A 26,582-nucleotide genomic window follows, 5' to 3' on the forward strand; every position below is an offset into this window, starting at 1 on the left:
TTTTAATGAAGACAGATGAGATAGTAGAACCCCCACTGTATGTGTATCCACCTCCCGAAGCCGACGTGCCAATCTTGTAGGGTAATAGGATAGAGCTGTAACAAAGGTAGGTATTATCTGACAATATGAGTTCGTCTTGTCACCTCTGTTCCCCAGGTAGGCACGCTGCTCACGATGGGGAGGAGAGGTACACGCTCATAACAGTTCTACTGTGAGAAGGGACAAGGTCTCACAAGGCAAACATTTATTATGCACAAACATAATACAAAATGAGGCTCCATCAAAGACAAATGATACAGGTAATGCAATTAGGTACAGAGGAATCAGATAAAGGGTGCTTATTATCTTGACTCTTTTGTATAAAAACACAAACAAAGAAAGGACATATAGTATGTCCATAATCCAGATCACAGTCATAGTGTGCAGTTCTCATAAAAATATCTTCTAAAAATCATGGTCGCTCCCTACTTTCTGGAAAATATATATTTACACTTGTAACTGTAATGCTCTATGGAATTAATAAAAAGGTCCACTGAGCAATATCCCCAACAATTTTTTCTTCTTAATTTTTTCCCCTTCAATAAATAATACTTATGCAGATCTTTGGTTTGCTTATCCAGGATTTAATATTTCCGGGATAAGTCAGAGATGAAGGCAAACAGACTAAAAGAAACCATCCAGTCAAATCTTAGATTTAAAAGTTGATTGAGCTGGTCGTGACCAAAGAGATGGAACTCTCATCGGGATGAGAACTCATTGCTTTGCTCTGGCACCTAGTGACAACCCCATTGGTTTGCTTTGGCTCTCAGGTGTATGTGACTGAAGATTTCAATCAGCTTGAGCTTAACTAGAGACCCGGGCAAAAGCCATCTGTAAAGGTGCAATACAAATACTGATCTGGGACCCACATTCAGATCAACAACAACTCAAAACAACTTAAGCCTCACACCAGTCTCAGATCCGAATTCCTCAAGGACCATGCTAGTGCGTTTGCCTCTTTTAGCCCACGGGCTACAAATCTGGTATACTTAACATTACTGCTGGCCATTTTCCAAAGCAAACCATGGGCTTTTAGATTGATTAATGCATTTTCTACCTTCCAGGCAGCTTCTGGCTTTCATTTATTTTAGTATGATATGAAAATGCCTCTTAATGGATTTGAGCATGATGTTGTTTGGCTGTTTGTTCTTTTAGTTGTTCTTCCGTTTTTGTTTCGTGTCAAACTTCTGTTATCATCACATGGTAATACAACTGTCTCTGCAAGTTGAGATTTATACTTTACTGATAAAAAAAATGAGACTAATGGTTGTCTGGCAGATATGTAGATAAAAAAATATTTTAATCAGTCAAAAAATCCTGTGCTATTCTTTGGAAAATAGTCCGCTGTGATGTATGAGTGTTTTGTTGCAAATAGACTAAAGCAAGCGTTACAGTCCTTTAAGATATTGCATTAATAAAAACCCCAAAATTTATAGAATCTACAGCCTGAGCCCATTGGAAAAGTGCAAAATTCACAGCAGCCCAAGAGGATGAAAACATCTCACCTGTTTAGAAACACCTAAGTCTTAAAAACACAATTACGTTTTCAGGGACTATAAAGATACACCGACTGTCAAACTCTGCATCAACCACAAAATATTACCTTTTACAAAAACTGGGAAAGTGATTCCCAGAATATACATATTTTATTACCTGAACTCAGGATGTATTTACCAGTGAAACATGACATGATTGACGGGGGTGAAAGACAGTGCACTGATTTATACTTTTAAAATTTAGTGAGAGTGAGATGCCAGTCTAGTGAGAGTGGGAAAAAGGGAGGGTTGGCAACCAAATAAAGTGCTTTAAGTCACTCGTGAGCAGCTGGGTCCATGCAACAGTATTCTCCGTCTGCTGCTAAATGAATACATCTTGGAGAGACTTGAAGCCCTGAATGAAAGACTCAAATGTTCCTTCTCCATTATTTTTAGCACTCTGATGTTGTTCCCCACTCTGCATCCCTCCCTGTTCCTCACAGCATCATCAAATCCCTACCTCCGACTTGATCCAGTCCCTCAGCTTGGTGACGCGAGAGTAGACACCGGGCTTGTTCCGACGAGCACAGCCCTCACCCCAGCTCACGATGCCGGCCTGGAACCACTTCCCACTCTCCTCAAAACACACCAGGGGGCCTCCGGAGTCTCCCTGTTGAGCACGGTCAGGGAAGATCAGTTATTAGATTGGGTTTGGATGTGAGAGCATGATAATTATATGAGTGTGAAAACCTATCTATATCAGCCCTTTGTTCTTAGATTCTTTTCTGGAGAACATGTTGCATGGTCTCACCTGGCATGCGTCAACTCCTCCTGCCAAGAATCCACTGCAGAGCATCCTGGAGGTGACTTGGCCCTCCGTGACCATGTTACACACCGAGTCGTTGATGATTTTCACTGACGCCTTCTGCAGCAGCTGTGCCGTTTGACCTGCAACAGCAGGACAAAGGGGTCAGTGCTCTGCCATGTGACCTCTGTGTTCATCACTAACATCAAAGGTGTTAATGGGCTGGATTAGTGTTAGCTAATGAAGGTTTAAGAGGCTTCCCAGGAGAGCCGACGTCTGTCTTGATATATGGATATGGAAGAAGGCTTAATGGAATAGAGCAGATTAGAAAAAGATGAGAGAAAAGGGAGGGAGGGTTGGGCGGAAGAGAAGTATGTCATGACAGGAGAGATAAAGAAATGGGAGGGACATTAAAGGAAAAGAAGAAGACAGGATGAAATGAGAAAGAGATAAAGGGAAGAGGAAAGAAGCAGACAGGGAAAGAAGATGAAGGGCAGAGATGAATAGCTCACTGTGAAAAGGATGGGGGAGGAGTGGGATGTCTTAATTTTGATGTGAGTTGGATATGCTAAAAGGAAAAACACAACTGTAGAGTGGGTCAACCTTAATTGAGGAATAACAGTATAAATATTCAAATTAGTATAATAATAATCAGTTACAGCAAAAAACAGAAAAAAAAAATGGACGACAGTCCAGAACAACCAATTCAAGCATAATACCTCCTTCTCGGAGTGCGCCCCAGCCTGTGACCCAGCAGGACATGCCTGCAGGAAAGACGTGGGAGGAAGAGGGTAGGCAGATGGGTTGGATGGTGTTAGTGAACTCCAGCGGCTCACTGAGCTCCAGCAGTGCAATGTCATAGTCAAAGGTCATCTGGTTGTAATCTGGGTGGGAGATGATGCTCTTCAATGAGCGGCGCTGTACGCCATCCTGCTTGTACTGGTCCTGCATGCCACTGTAGGTCTGCCAGTTGGATGCAACATGATTCCTGGAGCAAAGGATATGTTTCTTTACATACACAGGACAGTATGGGCAAATGCAATACCATGAACATGCGTACAATCTTGTATAATCTGATGCAACAACCCTGCAAAATATGCTACTATTAAGGTTGTATGGTTTACTCTCAGCTGACTGTGTCAGAAGAAATTCAATAGAAGACCACCACAAACTACAGCCTCAAAAATGACCAAAACCTCTCAACAAAAACTGAACATTTTACGCTTCACAAAGGCAGTACTTGTCACAGCGTTATGCCATTGGATTGCCTTCAATTTTTATTTTACTGTTGCCAGTCATGTACAAGAATATCTTAAAAACTTAGAGAGTACTCTACTCTTTATTTTGACATATTAACTGTTAAGAAAACCTCTGCAGTGGCTGCCAATGTAAACTGGAAAATGCTCACAAATTAAATTGTGGCCTTTTGTATAACAAATATCAGCACCAGCTGTGATTCTGTGAAAATGAACACATTCCTTGCTCAATCACAACAGAAGTGGCTCAGGATGATCAGAATGGTTAGTGCTCCACCTACAGGACACTCTGTTAACTACACCTGCATCCTTTCATGGATGAGTTGTAAATTCAGCCCCCCTGCCCCAAGGTTTTCTGAATTAACTGTCTCATCAGGGGCTAATTTTCAAACTTTGAAATTTGTATATAAATGGCCCTCTGTTGTGTACATTGTTGTTTCTTTCCATCAGAATGCATATGAGCATACTGAATAATGAGATGTTCTAAAAAAGTTAAATAATAATAATAGTTTATCTGCCAAAATACATGAGCGGGAATCTGCCCTGATCTGTTCATGTGTACATGTGTATGAGAACTGAACTAAGCTGTGACTCACAATGGGCTGCTGGTGACAAAGCAGTGGGCAGCCGAGAGAAGCCACCTCTCAGAGATGATAGAGGCACCACAAACGTGCCCATTAGTCAGGAAGTGAAGGCTGACCTGCCAGGGCCACTCCCCCAGCTCAGCGTTCTGCCCTCCAACGATGCGGTTGAGCTTGTATGGCCTGGTGCCACAATCTGACATGTAACAGAGAGTATAATAAGAGAGGAGGGCCGTTGGATGGTGAGCGCAAACTGCTAGGTGAGACTGGCATGAAAGATCAGAGAGAAAAATCACAAAGTGAGATTAAGCTGACTTGAAGCCATCATGACGTTGGCCTTGGCTGTGAATGCTAGTATGAATCTTTGGAATCCTAATAAGGCACACTGGCATATTAGCTGATCAAAAAAAAAAGAAAAAATACAGACACACCCTGAGGCTCTAATGGAGAAAAAAAAACAAAAACTTCAGAGATGACAAGAGCTGCTTTCAAAGAAGAATGAAATAAATAAAGCAGTCAAGGCCTGAGGCTCTTTTCTAACAGACACCCCAACGCGCAGCTCAACCCAGCTCCTCTATAATCTAGTTTGAATGACACTGAAGAGATTAAATCCACTTTCAGTGGCTTTAAAAATTAAAAAGAAAAAAACCTGAGTACTGTTAGCGGGAAAGAAATTAAAACATTTCTTACTGCAGCCGTCCTCGTCCGAGTTATCAGAGCAGTCGTTGACGCGGTCACACTCGGCATTCACCTTGTTGACACATTCTTTGTTCTTACACTTGAAGCTGAAGTCAGAGCAGATACCTGGAGCTACAGTGGGATGGTGACAGGTTCCAGAATCAAAACACATAGCATATTTCAGTCAAAGTCCTAGAGCACTGCTAAGTTTAACCAGTAAAATACTATGCAATCAGTGGGGCTTCAAAGTGAGGCTTGAATGCACAATGCATAGTGATTGAGGAGCAGATTGCATTGATTGGGCGTATTGATTGGGGTTGAGGTCTAATATCCCTCCTTATTCACAGAAGTGAAAATCAAAAGGAAATGCAAGAGTGCCCTCTGTGTACATTTGTGTGTGTGTGTGTGTGTGTGTGTGTGTGTGTGCGTGTGTGTGCGTGTGTGTGTGTGTGTGTGTGTGAGAGACCAAGTGAGTGAGTGAAAGGGAAACTGATAAAGAGTGAAGAGTAGGGGGAATTTAAAGAAAGGGGCGAAAAGTAGAATAGAATGAAAAATACTCTGAATTAAGAATAATTGAGTCTCCAGTGCAGCATCTTTGTAAAACCTAGAACTCTAATCTGTGGATGAAGATTAATTGGTAAATGGTTAGTGTAGCATACTTATAAATCACTCTGGTGGAAATTTTCAGAGGTGCGGCCTGACTAGGAAGACAATAAGTGTTGCCACTTACAGGTTTTGCAAGAGGCCTCGTCGCTTCCATCCACACAGTCCTGCTTATTGTTACACACAACATCCTGGGGCAGACAAACCCCATTCCCACAGCGCCACTCATTCTCCTCACAACCTGGAGGCAATGAAACACAGTGATGAGGATATTATGATAAAATGAAGATGAAAACTTGAATAAGGAGAAAAGGCAATAAGCTTCAGAAGGACATTAGTGGCGCAGCCACGGCGGACACGAGCATCTGTCTCCGTTCTTCTTGGGTGTATTACACATGATTAAGCGCCTGGACAGATGCTGAGCAAATTGGGCGAGGCTTCAAACAAACTCCATTACTGACAGAATAATAACTGCACACAGCCCAGGAGTCAGTGACCAGAACATTAGCAGTGATGTTCCTTTAATGTTAGCACAATTAGCATAGCATTAGATAGGGTTTGTATCCCTAAAGAGCATTTAAAGAGACGGGAATACTTACCGCACCGTTTCTCATCGCTCCCGTCTCCGCAGTCGTTGACGCGATCACACACCCAGAGCCTCGGCTTGCACAAGCCATTCCCACAAGGGAACTGGTCCTTTCCACACTCTGAGTTAAGGGAAATGCCACGTTTTAATAGTGCAACATAGGAAGATGTAAACATGAGTGATTTCAAAGGGATGATCAACACAAATCAATTCTAAAAATATAATTAAAAGATAATTACTGGAATACTTAAGAAATAGCTCAACGGTTTGGGGGAAAAAACTTGTTTGTTTGTTAAGAGTTAGATGAGAAGGTCAAGAGCACTCTCATGTCTGCACATACAATATGAAGCTTCAGACAGCAGTCAGTTAGCTTTGCTTAGCAGAAAAATGGGAAACAGCTACTTCAGCTCTGTCTGAAGGTAACAAAAACTGTCTTCCAGCAAAGTCTGAAGCAAAGTCAAGGATCACATTATATATAGTTTACTGAATTTGTATTAAAACCAAAATCTAAAATTGAGAAGCTTTCATTTTACAGGGGCTGTGTGCGAGAATATTCCTCGGCTGCTTGCAGTGAGTGACTTCTTAAAGTGTAGCAACCTCATAGTGAAGATAAGACTCCAAGAAATAACTGTACTCTGCCAATGAACAGGCTCACACATAACTCCCCCATATATGTTTTGTTTATACCCTTTAGATTTTGTTACATATGGACGGAGCCAGGACAGACAGTTCCCACTGTTCCTATTCCTAATGTTACTCTAAGCCAACTGGACGCTGGCTGTAGCCTTATATTTAACGGGCGGATATGAGAGTGGCATCGATCTTATCATCCAACTCTTGGCAAGAAAGCAAATAAGAATGTTTCCCAAATCGTCAAACTACTCCCTTAAGGAGCTGAGAGGAGAATATAGGAAAGAGATTAAGAAATGAGGAGGAGAGGAAAGACAGAAAAAGTGTGGCTGGGTCAAGGGGGAAACTTACGGCACTTCATCTCGTCACTCATATCACCACAGTCGTTCCAGCCATCACACTGCAGTTCTTTGGCGATGCAGATGCCAGAGTTGCAAGTGAACTTGTTGGGGCAAGCTGCACACAAAACGGAGAGAAAAGGGAGGGAGCGGATAAAAAAAAAAGGAGAGAAAGAGGATGATGACAAATTGAGCGAGAGGGAGTGACAGTGTATGCTCACAACATCCGTCATGCGGCCAATGCCTGCCCTTGTTGATCAGAGCAATTATAAATCCATTTCAGTCAAACTGGGAGACAACATAAAGAGCGGAGGGTATTGAAAGCGGAGTGCTCATGACTGACAGCGGCAAATAAAATGGACCCAATAAACGAGCTCTCTGGTGATTAGTCTAGCTCTTGACTTTCACTGCCGCAGTTTCTAAGCCTCTATCACTAAAACAGCTCTATTTGACTGTCAGTCAGCCACTGTCTTGTAGTCTCTCAGACTGCACAGTTACTCCCCGCGTCTTGCTCTGTAATGGCAGGCTATGAGTGTCACTGTCACGTCACGACATTTCACCCATCTCGCCAAGTGTTGTGTCAATGTGGCTGCCAGACAAGACTTTTAACTCACGGTCTGCGGGATCATATGCACTGTACTCGACACTGAAGCCCTTGTCGGTGTAGGACTCATCGGAGTGGAAGGTCACTTCTAGGACGTTGTCCTTACTGGTCAGAGCCAAAGAGGACATTTCTCCACAATACCTGTAGAACAAGGTCACTTTTTAATGGAAAATTTAGGTTTATTACAACTTGGGTTTTATTTTTGTAGTTTCTAGTGGTTATGACAACAATGTTTTCACTGAAGTAATTCCTGGGATTAGGGAAAAGGGCAATGTCACTATAACAAAGTCTAATAGAGTGAGAAATATGAAGACATATTGTAAACAAAAATATTTTATTTGGAGGTAAAACTAAAAGTGAATGTCAGTAACTGAACAGGAAACCTCCAGATATTTTTCCAGATATGTTTGGCTAAAACCTGTGTGACTGCTTGCTTGACTGGTCATGTTTCAGTTGCACTACTTTTCAGCTTTCTTAACTTACTAAGAACAATGCTTTTATTTACTGATGATAAGAATGATACCAAAACTTCAGAAACAAGACCCGGGTTGCATGAAACTGGAATTTTCCTAGAATGCACACACTCATAGACATGTAAAACACACAAAATATATCATTTACATAAGCCTTACTTGGTGCCCATAACCTCCACATAGTCTTTGTGACACACACGGGTGTCCACCCCAGGCTCTTTCATGCGGAACATAGTGAACTTCACCCGCACCTTGTTCCCAGGTGAGACCTACAGAACAGAGGAAGAGGTGACTGGTTCATAAGAACCTTATTTACCATGCATGTCACTCCTCCACCTACACACACACACACACACGCACACACACACACACACACACACACACACACACACACACACACACACACACACACACACACACACACACACACACACACACACACACACACACACACACACACACACACGTATCTATATCCACTGGAAATGCAAGCATACAAGCAACACACCAAACAGACAGTGGGCACACACACACACAGAGTAACTAGCACACAAAACACTGCAGCTCAGTTAGAGCTGCGGCAGCAACAGCAGTCTGACAGATGAAGATAGAGGAGGTACTGAACAGCTTGGCTTCTGTAGTGCTGCCTCAGCAGTCTTCTCATGGCAGGCTAAGGAAGGTGGAGGAGGTGGGTGGAGGGATTTCAGGTAGAGGAGGGGGCCAGGGAGAGAAGCAGTGTTGCAAACCTTGATGGTCCACTTGCAGTCCATGGCAGGAGGATAGAAGCTGGGGTGAAGTGGGGAGGTGAAGACTCCCTTGTTGTCAGAGAGGACACCACCACAGGTTCTTGCTGAAAAGTCAATGTCATATGTCACATATTTAAATTCTTGCATGGCACATTCACATCATTTTTATTCGGTTTAAGTATAAACACAATTACGCAAATCCAGGTGAACTGTTGCTGATATAATACAGAATGTATGATGTTGAATGCTGTGAATGTTCACTTCATTACCTTTAGACATGGGGATGGCTTTGTACTCTGCCTCGAAGCCCGGCCTCTGGACAATAGTGTCAGTGATCAAGTTGATCAACATGATGTTGCCGGATGACACCACCTCCAGAGGGTTGGAGGGGGGCCTCTGACCACACTTCCTGTGAGAGAGGGATGAGCAGGCAAGCACAAATCAGGTACGATTACAGAATCAGAAAAAGGCATTTGCGACAAATTCTAGTAAACACAAGAATGGAGCATAGACTGAATGTCTGAATGTCCTGAATGAACTTAGTGAATGGAGTTTTACAGTTCCTTAGGATGTGCCATACTTAGGAGAACTCAAATATAGCTGTAATTCATTTTAGTCAGAAGCACTAAAACATCAATGCGGCAAACAAGTTTAAAATACTAGAAAAAATAATTTGAGAGAAAAAAATCAATAAATGAGTGGTGAGAGGTAGAGAAAGAGATAAATAAGGTGAGATGTGCCAGCGCTAGATTAGACGCCTATTGCTTGGGTGGAGTTTCAAAGTCAAACATTAGGTACATTAGCAAAAAGTTTCAGCACGCCTGGCGGCGGAGCCATGGAGGTGTGAATGACGCTGCAAGAACAGCAATACATCTACCTCCAGTACAATAATGTCATTATAGAGTATTATATTATGGCTCTCATAAACCCCATGTCACCTTGGATAAAGCTGATCGCTCAATAGCATTATAAAAATTTTATGCATCACTTGGTAACACATATTTGTTTGGCAATGGTTCCTGAGTTTTGAAATTGCCTGCAGCTACAACTGATGTTGCATTCAGGAGCCTGTAGTTTCAGAATTTTACCACTCCCCCATAGACCAAGTGCAATTACACACAGTAGTGTATAGCAGTATTCAGGTTTACACCCTTCACAGATTTGAAAGGAGAGGTCTTTTTGAGCCAACTCAATCTCACTGAGGTCTCAAAAGTTAACAATAAAATGGGACATGCAGCACTGAAGGCTTCAGAGCCAAAAAAAAAAAAAAAGCTGTAATCACAAATGCAGTGAAAGGAATGAAGTGGAACATGTTTTCCACCCACATCAAAACAGCTTTTACTCCTAAATCCCTCTGCAACATTTCAGTGAAATACAAAGTGATTCCTAGTGGTTGTCCTCTGGGAATTATGTAGAGCTATGTTCCCCCTCTCTCTGATCTTCAAGGCTAAATAAATGAGACAAATGTTGGTTGAGCCCTATCAAACAAACCCCGCTACCAATGTTTAAGGCAAAATGAGAATGTGATTTGTGTCACAATTTGAAGTTCTGTAAGAGCAAAATGAGTCAATTTTCTGGTTTTATTTTCAATAAGATTCCCTTTGGGGGGAGGCATTAGTGCAAGGAATACTCCACTACATGGTAAAACCTGATCCATCCATCCAAAGATCTAATCTCTTAAAAGAGCACCAATATCAATATGACTTTCTATCGTGGCTAACATGTTCCCCAAACCCTCTGGACATTCACAGCCCTATGACTTACTGTGTGATGGCCTGAGAATCGTCTGGACTCAGAGAATCATAGATGAAGACAAAGTCATCAGAGCAGTCATCCTCAATGTGGAAAAAAGGGAAGCTGACAGATATGACGTTGTCTTCTGAGGCTCGGATTTGCCACTGACACCGAGACTGGGAAGGGTAGCCTGTGGGGTACCCTGGAGACGAAAAGCTGTTCACCTTTTCTTCAGCCTCCAGGCGGTAGAAACACTTGCCTGGGAATGACAACACTGGTTATATCACATGGACATATGGAAACAGCGAACAGTAGTTTACATCTAGTAAATCTGGTAAAATCTGATCATCATGTTCTGTATCTTCTTCTTCTGCTCCTTTTCACTGTTGACTTAGCATTACAAATAATACATGTAATCACAACTTCTTCCATCCTTTGTGCTACAGATGTAAGCAAAGACAGATTAATATAAGGACAGTGCAGCTACTATGGTAATGTAATGTAATATAGTCTAATCATCCCAAGGTTATAAATCACCAGACGGTGTCAAACAAAAGTGTCAGGCATAGTGTCTGACTCTGGCCTGGTACAGGGTTCTCAATCTCTCACTAAAGCAGCACATGTACAATACAGGCCAGGCCAGGCCAGCCATTCGTTACAGACTGGCAGGAGGGAGAGCATCTAGCCAGCTGAAAAATTACAGCTGTGAGTGATTGAAAGGGGACACGCTGTACTCACTGGCTCTGGGGTTCCTGGCCATGCGAGGATCTGTGTCTAGAGGGTGGGAGAGAGTGGCAGAGAAACAGGAGGAAAGGTAAGAATGGGTCACTGAAGTTGGGAGGCTGATAGAATTTGATGCATGAGCCTAAAATATTTGGGTTGCACATTTTCTGTTCCATTTCCCTGCGGTTAAGGGAACCGGTGATTGTGTGTAGCTCTTTCTGCTCCATCTCACCTTGCCCTACAGCAGCAACCCATACATCTCTGTCTAACTATCTGGGACAGCAACATCAAATCATACCCACAGAAATCATTTTAAAGAGGACCAAAACCACTGAGTCATAGGGCCAGCGCTTGGCTGGTGGCCAGGATGTGGACAAATGCAATGTGAATGCTGAGAAGACAGAAGGAAGAAAAATAGCTGTCTCAAGCCAGGCCAGGGCCCAGCTAATATCATTAGAGGATCCAAACAGCATAAAATGTGCAATCTCAGATGCAGCACAAGCAGAGGGGTCTGGCTTATCTATTATCATCTTATCAGCACAACTCAGAGTGAGCTCCTATAATACAAATAGAAAGCATAAAGAATACCAAAGCTGATAGGAGATGACAATGACCTTATTCAGATCTGTATTCTCGGTGCTTTATCTCCCCTGATTGTTAAATGTCATATTCTGGAGCCAGTTGTAGTAAACACCAAGTTGTCCGTGTCTGCCTGCCCCTTGGTGTGATCCCCCTCCCCCTCCTCCTTCCCCAACCTCCACCTCCCCCCCGGGCCCTGGTGGTACCTACGTGAGGCTGTGACTTCTCTGATCTTAATATTCCTGCGGTTTGTTACGCTGCGCTGGTCTTTAATGCCATTCTCCAGCGCATCCAACACCCGCTCCTCTGAGAACTCTGGCACAATCTCCAGGTCTTCGACTGGAATATCAAACTGGGACCAGTAGTAGGCTATCACACCCTCACTGGTGCAAGTGAGAAATGGATGAAGGGTGGGAAGGGAGAGCACAAAGAGAGCATTCAGTTAAAAGCGTCAATATTTTAGAGGCAAGCAAAGATTAGTGGAACATGGGTGATTTGGATTAATGTAAAAATGACAACAGTCAAATATAACTGTAACTCTGTAACTGCATGTTCTGTCCACAACCTGCACAGTTCAGCACATCTACACAGGATTTGAAATGTCGGAATTTACCACCACTGTCAGTGGAGAACTTCATAATTCACTACAGTGAAATGCTACACACATAACTGAGCATGGTCAAAAGTCAACAGACCACATGTAACATTAATTTTGGATGTGTTAAGAAAAGCAACAGACTTGAACCTCTTAAGATTTAGTGTGAAGTTTCTTTTTTCAGCACCAAGTTTTCACAAGCATTACAGTGGACTGTTTGGCAGTATGAAAAAAAAAAAATGAGAGGAGCTTAAGATCCCAACGGTACCTGAATGCAGTGACCACCGATTTAGTATAGTATTTTGCGAGGAATGGATCTGTCTTGTAGTTTTCCTCCAGCTGTGTAGAGAAAAATATATTTTTTACTGAGCAGGGAATGTAAAAGATTTCTGCTTGTCTGCCTAAAGACAAAGTACAAATTAGCATGTTAACATAAAAAAAACACCCTCCATGCAAAGCACACAACAATGGGATTCTCAATTAACTGACTTGCCTTCAGCTGCACTGAGCTATGAACTGTATCAGACGAGGATACAGACAGTTCCTGGTTTTAAATGCAGGTCACTACCATGTACTGTGCATGTACAGCATTAGTTAACTTCATAGCAAGTACTATTTGTACACAGAAAGGTAAGAGAAAGTAAAAGAGCATCTGGTTAAACAGGGGAGAGAATCAGCTGCATAGGAATTGCCATTTCTGAAGCCAGCAACATCACATTTGAATCCATTGCCATTTTACGAAACCCACTGAGGAGATAAACAATTTTCAAGGGCTCCACAGGCAGGTGGTGCTAGAGTGACAGAGTAAAGTTGTTGGATAACTGGTTAAACATGCCCAGCATTGCTTACTTGAGGCCAAACCCTACAAGTTGGACCTGTCGTGTAAACAGTATCCTGAATCTGAAAGGATTCCCTTTTGATGTAAGCAAGAACAAACCTAAAGCTCTGCCCCAATTGTCTAGTCATCTAAAATTCAAGTCCACCACTTCCACCCTTCTCACCCAACACCCTCACTTCAGTAGCTCTTCACTGAGAAAGTGTGAGCTTGATGGAGTCTGAGCGAGGGTTTTTTTGTTATCAACATGCACCTAAGTGGTGCTACAAACATCTTCACTGTCTCCAATAATAGAAGATGCTGTTGAGGGAATCACTAAGGGAATGTACAGCGTTTTATTCCACCCACGCAAATGTGCCTTCAGCACTTTCTGTGCACTGCAAGGGGCATATTTAAAAAGCATTTCCACAATGCCAAAAACCCTCCACAACTAATCCTGCCTGAGAGAAGAGAACTGAGTGTAATACTCTACTGAAAATAGTTAACAATAAACAATGTAGATGATAACAAAGAGAACAAAAATAGGAAAGTCATCTTCTTCGGGTGTCAAACTCACAATTGCCTCCAGGTTTTCTGCCAAATCTCTGAATTCCTTGCTGTCTGTATCTTCCAGCGTCTGGTCATACGGTACATCAACCAGCTTCATATGCCCACTGAAGACCTCTACTGATGGGCTGCGCTGCTTACTAAGGGTGGCTTCTGAATCAGCATCTTTAACTTGGAGGAGAAAGACAGATGGGAGTTAAGTGTTTGATCAACAAGAAGCTATAACATGGCTGCCTGTGATGAAAGAGGAGACAAGGCTTTAAACGGGCCTTGAAGCACTATTTTAAAGCTGTATGGTGTGATCCCATATCGAGATGACAGTTTGGCTCTCAGAGCAATTAAAACAGCCAGCTGAATCAAGAGGCTGTTTATCAAGACTTCAGAGGCCTTTTTTTATCAGACCCTGTATGTATAAATGACAGGGAAGCTGTGCCATGGACTCGGTGACATTTGTCTCATTTGCATTGTTAAAGGAGAAAGTCGGAGCTGTCAAAAAGGCTAACACTAATGGGAAATTACAAAGTCCAAACAAGCTGCTCTTAAACTCTTATATCAAAGATCTGTGCTTCACAGCAAGTGGAAATGAGCCACTTTACCGTTTTTGATGTTGGAAATGTAAACACTTTGATCTTTTCATTTATCATTCTATCAATAATAACCTTGATTTATATTCAAAAATGTCCAGGAAATGCCCAACACTTCACAATTTTCTTAATCTTTAATTTATCCAAATATATAAAAGCACCGTCTCTATTGTTGGTGATATGGTGGAGGGAAGCTTTTTATTTTACTCACAGATAAACAGCCAAATGAGGAAGGCTGCAACAGCTGCAACGACGAGAAGTGCCACAAGAACCCCGATGATGATGCCAGTTTTCCGCTTTGAGGGCGCCTTCTCTTTGCTGTTTAAGAAGTCGATGCGCTCGCTGTGGCCGTTGCGGCCCTTGTGCAGAAAAAGGGCAAAACAGAGTTAGTAATCATACAGAAAACATGCCATGTTCTGGATGGAGATAACATATACTTTGATTACCCTGTGAACTAAAATGAGAGGTACAGCCATGCAGGGTGTATTGAATCTACACATGGATTTTGTCTATTGCTAGCCCAACGCCATAGTCTTCTCCTTAACAACAAGAGGTGCTAAGAGAGCATTTATATAAAATTCCTCACAAACAACACTGTAAACATACTAATCCCGTAACAGAACTGAAAAATGCATCACTGTTCCTCATACATATCTAGACTTATTAAAACTTTAGTTGGGAAACATCTTTGATAAGTTGTAACTTAACTGGATAACAAAGAGACTGACTCAGGGTAATTGATTAAACCATGATGGGCATGTTTGTACAAAAAGAACATGATTTTCTAAATGGTGTAAATCAAGGTCCAACATAAATAGCAGTTTTATTTTTCAGTGCTTAGGTGATTGTTGAACTATGACATTATATTGAAAAAAAAAAACAGGTGATGTGAAATCTTTCATTACTTTCCAAGACTGACAGGTTCAAACAGGCAGCATATTTAAGTCTGAAAAACTGGTCAAACCTGTTTGTGTTTAAATGTGACGGAGCTCCCATACTCATACCACCATGTGCACATACATGCATTATGAAACCACACGATAACTGTACGATAAGCTTGTAGAGAATATGGGCACAGTGCTTTAGGCTGTGTACATGCTCAGTCGATACTGTAAGTGTGTCTGTTGTTGAGCTCTCAAGTGGGTGGACTGAGAGAAAGGTTTCAGGCCGCTTAGTAATCAACACACAATGAATTCAGTGCCTGTAGCCCATGAGTGAAGAAGCCCGAGTGCCATTAGGGATGGAGAATCACTTTGGTATTAAATCAATTTGTCAGATGTGCTGCCCCTTAAGATGGGGGCTCAATTACATGAGTCCAGATGATAACTCATGGCAATTAAGGCCTATTCTTACCCACACATGCTTTCTAATTGGAATCTCTAACAGCAATCATGAGCCCGAATGAGGGGAATCATTAGAGATGGGGTCAGCAAGTGCTCCAGGGTCTCTCTCTATCAGTCACCCTGATCACAGCCTAATAAAACCATTACATGCTCTTCATCATATCCTATTCTTCATTACTACCGGTAGAAAGAAATACTAACCCATTTTTTAACTGTATGTATGTTTTAAATAGCTCAAATATTTTTAAACAGGAAACAGGAAGTAATGTGTGTCTGTCTCTCTCAATGCTCAGCTATGAAGAAAAGCCATAACAAACAATATGGCTTAATATTTGACAAGAAAACAGTCTGTCTGATCTGTTTAAAATGCCTCAGGTTTGGTGAACAAATTAAAATTGCTGGTAAGCACATAAAGTGAGGGATGATTCTGAAATCAGCTGCTAGACAAAAAAGCAGACCAACCAGTCAGACAAGTGGAAAACAAGCTAGTAATACTGCTGGACTTTAAAAAAGAATGAAATACAAGACCATTGCAGTTTTGGTTTTACATTAACTCAGGTATGAAGTATTTTTTCTCCCACTAATTCATTCAAATCTGCCATGTTGACCTTAAGTTTCCATGCTCAATAAACCAAACATCAATATATAATGCTACAGAGCACAGGGCTGCAAAAGCTTAAAAAGCCTGGAGCCCAAACAACATTAGTCAGGAGGATTATTTTGAATCAGTTCTTAGCTGATCCACATGAATATAGGAAAACATAAAAAATGGGAAATGGAAATGGAAACTAAGCACAGACTGAAAAGACACTAAATTGAAATTGAAAATAATTTAAATTTAGGTGAAAAAAAAAACACAAATTTGATCCAACATGTGCAGTTATTGAATATACTGTATTTCAATCATGTATTATTCCACATTGTGAGAACCTTAAGTAAAATAAATGCTTGTTTTACAATTCTAACTGATGTGCAAATTCTCTACAACATGGCAGCCGACTGTCAAACCGATTTGCCTTAACAGATGACAACAGAGGCAACACTACAGTGAAAGACACCTTCTACATGGTGTGAAACTGGTTTGTGACTCAGTTCTCTAACACTCCCAGAACTTCAACTGAATATGAGTTTAGTGTGCCAGTTAATGTAACACTTTAAAAAAAAAAATCTTTGCCCAAAACCATCTCTGCCTTTGAAAGTGTTGTTTTTTTTCCACCCTAATTCCATCTTTGAACCTTTTCCTTTCTAACTTTTTCGAAGGTAACCCCACCTCATCTCTCTAATGTTTCAGATGTAAATCCTAACCATGACTGAAGCTGTTACTTTATGTAAGCACAAGTGTAAATAACATTTTTTCCATTTAGCTGCTTCATTTTCAGTGCCCTGGTATTGTACGTGCTCACTGTCACACTGTCACAGCTTGTATGGACACTGGGCAAGCTATCCACAATGCAACTCAACAACTGACAGTTCAGTCAGAGATTCGGGTGTGTTTTGCAGGTGGTGGCAAGTGTAGCCTAAAGCTGTTAGCCTAGAGACGAGGAACAGGCTACAGAGGTCTGGTAAGTTCACACCTTACCTCTCCCCCAAAGATGGCTACAGCTACAGGGGCCTGATAAAGGGCAAACAAAGCCTGTGTTGAAGATTAAACTTGTGCACAGTTTTGTCAGTGTTTTTGAATGCATAATTTAGTGGAGTCAGTAATAAGAGATGTGATATTAGCATCACATTCACTTCACTTCTGTTGCTCAGTTCCAACATGACCACCCTTGAAATGTGGGCTGAAATGCAAAAGAAAAGCAGTACGGCCTTGCCTGAAGAATTATTCACTGATTTCCCCACTGAGTCACCACACAAACAGAGAGCAGGCCGACTACATTAATCACAGTGTTCCCATTTGATCCTGTCTCTAAGACTGGCCTCATTGTCTGCGTGCAATCAAATATTGACAGAGAAAGAAACGTTCATTTCACTCGCACTATTTATGTAATTTAAACCAAGTACCTGTCCCAGCTTTCAGAAAGAAAACGTGTTTTGTGGGGAGATGTTAGTTTAGGAGATGGCACTTAAAGGCACTTACAGTGTGCTACTGACTTTTTAAAGTCCTTGTTAATGTCTCTCTATACTAAGAAAGGAAAAACTGTTTCTTTTGCCTGAATCCTGTTACTGTTTTTACAACACTGTGTATTTCCAGAGGGTTTAAAACTGTTTTCTTGAAGCTGTCAAATAAAGGTTGTAGTGAGCTGATGAATTTGAGAAGAACCGACCGAGGCCTTGTAACCATTAATGAGAGAAGTTTACCTTTGGTCGTCTGTCATTAGTCTCTGCTCAGATCCTGTGCTGGTATTTCATAGAGTATGAAACAAGACTGAATTATGTTGTAACAAGAATTGCATGGGTATGTGCATCATGTACGTATGTTCGAAGAGAATTTGACTTACAGGGTGGGCAAAATAAGCTTTTGGCAGATGCTACATCCGTTGCCCCTTAAAATAAAAGCCTGGTTAAACACCACAGAAGTCATGGTTTGTAGTAATTTTAAAACAATTAAGAGGCTGTTTAGGTTGTTCTGAACTCAGTATAAATCACTGCAATAACCTGTTTTTTATTGCCTGAAAATCACTATATACTTTCATACTCAAGAAAATGTGTTTCCATTCAATAATAATTCAACATGTTTCACCAAGAAATACACCTATAGTTTCTGTCAATACACACAACTACAGCTAGTGTGAATTAAAACATTAAATATCTGAATGAGACTACCTGCTGACAGCTGTACCACTGATGCCTACCACACCTTGGTGTGGAGGCACAATGGAAACTAGACACCACAGTAGATCCTGGATAGTTGTTACACAAACTGATTCTTAGAAATGCAGGAGTGGTTCTAAGAGCAGCTTGAGCGTGATTCAGTGAACTGAGGCTTCACAGTTTCTCCATTTGGCTGAAAGACTGGGTGGGTTTTATTTTGGAATTTACCACAATAAATGACACTCAACCAGCTTTAAATGGAAACAAACCTTATAACCTCATACATTCAGCAAACACATCAACGAAACTAGAAGCGTAAATGCCAACTATTAACACTGAGACATTACACCTGACTGAGGCTTTCTAGGCACCTAGCCCTCTCTATGCATGGGGCAGCAGATCTTTGCTGTTCCATTCATGCTTAGATAATAAGAAGATCTGGTTAGATTTTCTTAATATCTAACCAGATACAGAGCAAAGACTATGCAATGTTGAGGGGTAGAATATAAAAACAGTTCATACAGCTTTAAGAAGGTTCTCTTTATATAAAGAAACTCAACGCAATACTAACAAACATTGAAAAAATCAACGTGAAGTCACCAAATACTGTAGCATCTAAATCTGATGAAGCCTTTGTCCCACTATTTTCTCTGACTTCACATAACTGCCTTTGTGTCTGAAATAAATAGCTTTGTTTCGTAAAGAACAACAAAAGCACATGTAAAAGAGATGACATATAACTTGAAAACAGCGTGAAAAAGGGATTCTGCTGAAAGTATAATCTAATTATACACTTTTTTACTTTCTGAGAGCAAAAGAAATGTAAATAAACAATTCTGTCCTTCTCCCATGCTCATGTGGACATCAAATTCAAAATGTTCATCTTTCAAGTCTGTCTCTGTGTTTGGCAGCACACAGAGACACTACTCAAGTGACTCCAGTTTAATCATTCATTCAAACCTATCAGTGTTGAACCTAGAGGCCCAGAAACGAACTGGTGGTTAAATAAGGAAGAGCAACTGTTTGAAGTCTCTTCATGAAGGCCTAATTCCTGTACACACACACACACACACACACACACACACACACGCATTTAGACACAGTTCCTACAGAAAAAAATAATGTCTCATTGTGCAGTGATTGTCCCTAAAATGGCATCAAATTTTCGTGAAAGCCACAGAGTGAAATGTGATAGGACTTACATCGTATTCATATCTGGCGGAATACATCTTCCACAAACGCTCCGGGTGGAGTCCAACTGGGTTCCAGACACCTGCTCGTTATTATTTTTTTTTTTCACTTTGTTCCCCTTTCCAAAAGAGTTGCAAAACTATGAATCTCCAGAGTTTAGACCAGTTTAAAGCATAATTACAGCCGCTAAAGTCAAGTGATAAGTGTTCGAGTGCTGAGAACGCCGAATGGCCGGCAGCGACTTCTACTTTACACACCTAAGCTACAAGCCACGCCCAAAATACCTGCTGCAGCTGCACTGGAGTCTTCACTGTGGGTGAACAGATATCTCTCACCCATGTCTGTCCCTCAAAGAACTTTAACAACCACAACAAGTAACTGTCCAACAGTCTTTATTGGTGTGTTTAAGGTACAAAGGTAAAGTTATACTCAACCACCTGCTGCTCTTCCGTTTGGGGACATGCCGCAGGCAATGACAGAGGCAGCTATTTTTGTTTTTGTTTTTTAGTTTTTTTTAGTATTTATTGTCTTACCTTGTGCTCCCCCTGCTGACCATTTGTGGATGTTGCTGGCAATCACGGTGAATTGTTTCTGCGGACTATCACTATTACAAAATAATAAACTGGAATTGTAAATAAACACAAAATGTATGCTACATAACAACTTCAGTTAATGTATTAAATATACACGATATGCAGTGCAAAACAATGCATTATAGTCAACATTATGGATTTTACATAGCAGAAGAGAAAAATGTGGTCCATTTTTTCATGCTTCACATTAAATTATTCAAATATTCAGTGTGTTTATTCTCTAATTGATTGACTTGTGTCTGTTTATAAGTCCGTGTGATTGTGTATAGCCTACATGATGTCTGAAATGATTCCATCTCTGGCCCTCTGGAGGTTTTATGTGTTTGTGCAAGATGCACAGTTAATACAGGTTGTATTTATTGGACTCCTGCAATAGATTGCAGGAGAAGCAGTGTACATAGGTCCATCTGCTATTTGAATTGTGAGCTCACAGTATATTGTTATATAAGGTGTGATTTGTCTTTCTCCAATTATTTCACTGGGAGAATTTTAAGAAGCTTTAAGAAGTGTCACATGAAAATGACTGTCACATGAAACTATGTCACATGAAAAAAAAAATAACATTTTGAGAAAAATCACAAGAAATTAAAAAAACTGTGTGAAACACATGTATTTTTCTCACCTTCTTACGCCTTTAATTACGTCGTCACAATTCACATTTATCTTGTGGCCCCTGGAGGGTCCTGACCCACAGGCTGGGAAACCCCTGTGCCAATCCAATCATTTGGATAAGTCAGTATCTGCGAACAGTGACCTCCCCGGGCTGAAAATGAAAATATCTAAGATCTGACATTGATTTCCAGAGAGTACTTATTACTTACTACATCCAGATGTGTAACATGAACGCAAGGTAACCAGCTGTGAATAGGGAACACCTTAAGAGTTTTTAGTCACTGAACCTAAAGAAGGATTTTTGTCTAGATTACACAGTCATACAGCCAGTCTGCTTACAGACTAAAAACAGCAATCTGAATCCAAACAACGCTGTGAATCCTATTTCAGGGTGGGTTAAACTGGCGCAGCATCACCACTGCGTCACCACCAGATGTCTCTCTTCACCAAGCCACAATCAGGACGCCTTGAGAAGCGTCTGTGGTAAATACCCGCAGAAACAGGGCTTGGTTCTGTCAGGCTTCATCCACATAAAAGCCCAAGCTGCCATTGGAGAGCCCGTCGGCAAGAGCGAGCAGGACGCAGACGCAGGAGATATCGCAGCAAGGCGAACGCACTGTCCATCACTTCAGCTGATGTAACCAGACAGCGTATGTTGGACTCAGTAATTTTACAATAGCAACTTCTTCAGGGGAAAAAAAAGACAAAAGAAGGCGAGAAAATGGGACATACCGCATTACCTATATTGATGGCTGTATTGTCCTATTGCGTGTGGGAAAACGTCGAGGTAAGAGACAAGACAAGCTGAATCATTTGTAACGATGGCGCATTGCAATTTTTTGTGTGTGTATTTTTTCGGTGAATGTCGACGTGACTTTTGGACTAAATGCTGTATTTGTTTATTTATTTATTTTATTTCACGTCGACATTATACATGGCACGCATACAGTTGCTCCCATCTCCATATTGCTGACACGCACCCTTATCTAGGGCAGGTTTAATTTGTAAGATGCATCCTCGAGCACCGTCCTGTGTCAACAAGAGTAATGACACACAACGTCAACTAAAATGCTGTGACAGTGAAAGGATTCAAAATGCAAATACTGTAATGAGATATGAGTGGGAGCTCACGCTCAGGACGTAAAGATAAGAGACTTCATAAATGTGTGGTTTTTGCATTCGGCTCGTTGCGTCAAGTCCGGGCCTGTATCTGACACGGTGACTGTTACAGGCCCCTCTTTGCTCTGTGGAAGGATGGACGCTCAAATCCTATCTCACTGCATCCCACCTGGCCTTGTCAGCGGAAGAAATCGGTTTGCACTGCGTCCTCTTAGAGGAGTGGTGCAGCTCTTGAGCAGGATGGAGCCTTGCATATTCAATTGCTGTTCTGTGTCACATTTGGTTTTCATGACAGAACACTGAATAAGTTCAAAAGCTCCCAGTGTCTCCCAGAATCTCACAGTGAGAATCAGGAAACGAAGGCACAGTGGCACATGAACCATGTCAGATTTTTCACTGGATCATCTTCTTTCGCGTACCTCTATTTTTAAATGTGTTGCCTATTTAAAATGCGTGTGAACAAACTGTTCATCCAGCAGTGGATGGCTTTGATATTTAATTGGACTTCCAGTGTGTGAGAGTGATACAGAGTATATTGGCATCTATCTTCATCAATAGTTAGAGAGGAGATAGTGAAAGTCTGTTGTAAAGAGAGAGATCAATGGTCCACCAGCTGCTCCTTCCTCCCTACTGTCTCATCACGACTTACAGCAGACCCACAGCTTGACAGACTCGATCTCTATTTCTCAAATAACTCTTCAGTCACCCGCCTCCCCCTGTAATAGAAGTGGCGTGAATTCAGGTTGGAGCATGTGCACTTGTGTGTAGGATCAGGGTGGTGTTGGAGGTGTGTGTGGATGTGGAGAGGAGATGAGAAGGAGGAGGAGGGGGAGCAGGATGAGTCATGATGTCCCAGCTGGAGCTGTGGTTCAGGTCAAACGCACTTTTCCGCCTGAAAATGAAGAGCGAACGAACACGGATATCTGACGTAAGAATATGGAGCATCTCTGACTGTTGGTTCAGACTCCTCAAAGTTCCTAAGAGGATTTGTGAGATGTTTATTTATTAGCCATCTTCCACAGTGAGTCTGTAACAGTCATAAAGCCTCTGCTTTCATTTTGAAATAATTTTGCTTCTCTAAGAGCCTTAGTGGGATTACTGCTATGCTGAGGAACAGGCTTTAGCTTCATACAAGGAGACCTGCCCATGAAGGTTTACACCGAAGATTACACTGTGAGAGGGTTGGCTGGCTGGATTACACTGTGGTATTACTCCTAATAAAACTGTCAGCTTCCCTTAATTTGCTCAACATTCACTCAGTTGAAGTGTATGAATTGGGTAAATTTATTTTGATCTCTCTTTTATAGTGAAATATTTAATATTAGTGCATTGGAATTATGTCTCGGCAGAGTATAATCACACTTGTAAATTTAATTTTCAGACAGCGTTCTGGATTAGAAGAGCCACAGTTTTTTGGGGGTTTTTTTGTAGCTGAAGAACAAAAAAACAAATTTAGCTATCCCCCTATGTTGTTGCTGTGTTGTCAGACTTTCACGTACTGTATGTCAGGTCTACTACAGGCTTCCCAGGTGTCACACCTGTAAGAAACAGTCGCCTTCATGGGACACCTATAAACTTGTATAGTGTAATCTGGTATTAATGGAGAGTAGAAGAAGACAAGATTGAATTAAATTTGTTGTTTCACGTGTCAGTATTCTTCATGTGGTTTACATGTGCCCTTTCATCTTTAATAAGACTTGGAACTATGGATAACATATCACAGTAAATAATATATAATGATATTTATTGATAGTCCTGTCAAGATGGAGAATGAAGGGAGAAACCCAACAGTAATGTCCAGTTTTGCATAATTCAGGACATTAAATAATGAAAAAACAAATTCTTATTGCTTTGATGATTTTCACCATTGCCTGCAATGATAAAATACAAACAGAGATACTGAAGAAACAGCTGCTGCTGTAGAATTGGTTCTGACAGTTGACAGATTTATTTTATCCTGTGGTATCTATTGTCATACCACCTTCTCTTTTAGATCACAAAGATTGTGAATACTCACATATCAACAAAACATAAATCCAGACTTCACTGAGCTCAGTTTTTGCCACAATAAAAGCCCCACACAGGAAAATGTGATTTAAGAAAGCAATTGTACAATGATTGTACTTGTGTGTAGCCATATGTGATAAAAAGGGGACTAGGGACTTCAGGTATGCTTAGCTTTAGTCCACCGGTTCTGTATTTATCAAGATAAATGACTGCAGTGTGAACCTGAGCCTGAGCCCAGAGAGGCTGCAGAACAACGGCAGTGGCAGACCCAGAAACAAACCTATTGCGTCTACAGGTTTCAGGAAACACCGAAGGTCAGGGAAAGCATAAAACATAAAGGGAGGAAACAGGGAGAGAATAGGGAAGGAACGAGCACAAGGATAGGAAGCAAGTTTTAGTTTGGCTGAAGTAAAAATAGGGAGCCAGAACCCCCCCCCCCCCCTCCCCCCCCCCCACCCACACACACACACACACACACACACACACCTCCCTACCCCCAAACAACAGCAATTTCAGACCGTGTGCTGGAATACAGCCATTCAGATTTGTGCACCTCCTACCCCCATCTGCCTTTCGATGCAGCAACAGAAGAGGATTTGTTTAAAAAAAAGAAAAAAAGTTAAAAAAAAAAAAAAAAAAAGATAAGGACTACCAGATCTCTCCCTGTCACACACACAAATACACACACACACATTCTGCCCTACACTCACTTAATTAATTTTAGAGGCAAGAGATAATCGGGTTCCACTAATGGATTCCCGTGTTTGCTATTCTCTACTATATCTGGGTGCCAGTGGGCATTAAAGCGTACCATTTTATTGTATCACATGTTTTTCCTCCCTGTTCTCTGTATCTGGCTTCCTTTCCAAGTTTTTGAAGCAAAGCACAGCAAGCACACACACACACACACACACACACACACAGATCCTGGATAAAATCCTGCAGAGTCATTGTTAAACGAGAGCTACACTGTACTGGAGGAAAGGAGCGTTGTGAATATGCCTTAGTAATTGAGCCATTGACGCAACAAACTAATGAATAATAGTAATGTAGACTTCGGGCCATTGTTGCAATCGACAGCCTTGTGTTGTGTGATTCGGGGGTGTGTCTTCAGGTGTAGCGTTCATTCAGCTTCTTTTATTTATTTTTTTTACAGCAGAAAATAAATTGACGTTAATTGCACAGTTGCATGGCATCCTCCTGATAGATTCAGGAAAGCTCTGCCAAACACTGGTTTAGATGATTCAATCTTGTCTTCTGGCCTTTCTGAAATATTTCACATTCTGGGTCTCAGTTGGAAAGGGAGCAATTCCCTATTCAGAGTTTAATAATGTTTGCTTGCTAGGCTTGTCACTTCATGTCATCTCTATAGCCTATCATGCATAAACTGATGCACTACATTTGATGAGTTAATTCCTCTGGCTTCCCAGACTGCACGGCTCTTTGTAGGTTCCACATAATTATAGAATAACATTTTAAAAAGAATTTAGATTAAAGCTGCTTCCACTTTTCCAAAGATTACTTCACTTTGCATCATCCACTCACTGAATGTCAGACATAACATATATATATAAATACATGGGGTGATTTCAAGTCACAGATCAAACATGGCTGTGTGTGAGTTTGCACATGTAATAAGTCCAGTGTCACCGTGAAGGATTGAGAGACGAGCACAGTCATCCTGCTCACATCCAGCTCTGGCTCCTCTCTGGAGTCTTGCAGGACAGAGATATCACTGCAGCCCAAGGTCTTCACACTCCACATAACTGCCTCGGTAAGCCTGGTGGGTTGGATTTCTGCGGAAAAGTTTAATGCCGGCCAGGGAGAGGCGAGATGTTTAGTCGTGCTGCAGCCAGTGGGAGGTTTCAGAGGAGCCCCCTTCGAAAAACATCTGCAGTGTGGTGATAACACTTGTCCTCCATGTTCAGGAGGAAAAAAGAGAGTGAAGTGAAACAGATCGAGGGCTGGTGGAGAGAGAGAGAAAGAGAGAGGGAGGGAGGGAGGGAGGGAGGGGATTGCCCTGGCACAGTGGATGATTTGAGAAAGGGAGAGCGTGAGGGCGATGGAGGAGAGAGAGTGTAAGTGATGTAGTGCATGTAGAATGTTATGTGAGTTGCAGGGGTGGAGTGCATGATAATGGAGGGGCCCAGCCCTATTGGTACTCAGCCTGAGCAGCTGGGAAAGCAGAGAGATCCGTCTCTGTCATGTACATAAATTCACAGGTGGCCTTGAAATGAGACGAGGGAGGGACAGAGGCAAGAAAAAACCCGTGTCCAGAGCGGAGCACTGAGCTGAATGAAAGCAGGACTGCAAAATCTAATTTCCTAAACGGCCCTGGCTGTTTGGTTTGAGAGACTGTGGCTGAGACTGATCAGGCCAGTATTAATTTTCTACAGAAGAACATAGGAAGCTGTTATAGAAGGAAATGGATGCACTTTTTGGCAGCTCGTTCTTGCTCCACCATCTTTTGCATATTGTTGGCTGCAAAACACATCGATCCAGCAGAAGGACTAAAAAAAAACAGCTCATCTCTGTGACATTAATCTAAATGTA

The 26,582-nt window shown here is 41.6% G+C and overlaps 2 protein-coding genes across 3 annotated transcripts in view; one reads left to right on the forward strand and one right to left on the reverse strand.

Moving 5' to 3' along the window:
• Positions 1-229: 229 nt before the first annotated feature.
• Positions 230-19,937, reverse strand: zmp:0000001114 (suppressor of tumorigenicity 14 protein homolog). The gene is made up of 19 exons (XM_041043810.1): positions 19,710-19,937; positions 14,622-14,769; positions 13,837-13,997; positions 12,714-12,784; positions 12,061-12,233; positions 11,287-11,322; positions 10,579-10,807; positions 9,084-9,223; positions 8,815-8,918; positions 8,228-8,337; positions 7,606-7,736; positions 7,005-7,109; positions 6,037-6,144; positions 5,565-5,678; positions 4,847-4,966; positions 4,172-4,352; positions 3,039-3,307; positions 2,326-2,462; positions 230-2,184 (listed from the first exon to the last, which is right to left on the reverse strand). Exons 1-19 carry the CDS (start codon positions 19,734-19,736, stop codon positions 2,023-2,025), a joined length of 2,526 nt encoding a protein of 841 aa, XP_040899744.1. The 5' UTR covers positions 19,737-19,937; the 3' UTR covers positions 230-2,022.
• A 1,517-nt stretch (positions 19,938-21,454) lies between these two features.
• aplp1 (amyloid beta (A4) precursor-like protein 1) overlaps positions 21,455-26,582 on the forward strand; it is a 32,688-nt gene continuing 27,560 nt past the window's right edge. For both annotated transcript variants that reach the window (XM_041043813.1, XM_041043815.1), the window contains exon 1: positions 21,455-21,690. In XM_041043813.1, the coding sequence (XP_040899747.1) occupies positions 21,625-21,690 (66 nt within the window). In that variant the 5' untranslated portion in view covers positions 21,455-21,624. The remainder of the gene's footprint in view (positions 21,691-26,582) is intronic.

This window comes from Toxotes jaculatrix, chromosome 8 (genome assembly GCF_017976425.1).
Source record: "Toxotes jaculatrix isolate fToxJac2 chromosome 8, fToxJac2.pri, whole genome shotgun sequence".
Taxonomy (NCBI): domain Eukaryota; kingdom Metazoa; phylum Chordata; class Actinopteri; family Toxotidae; genus Toxotes; species Toxotes jaculatrix.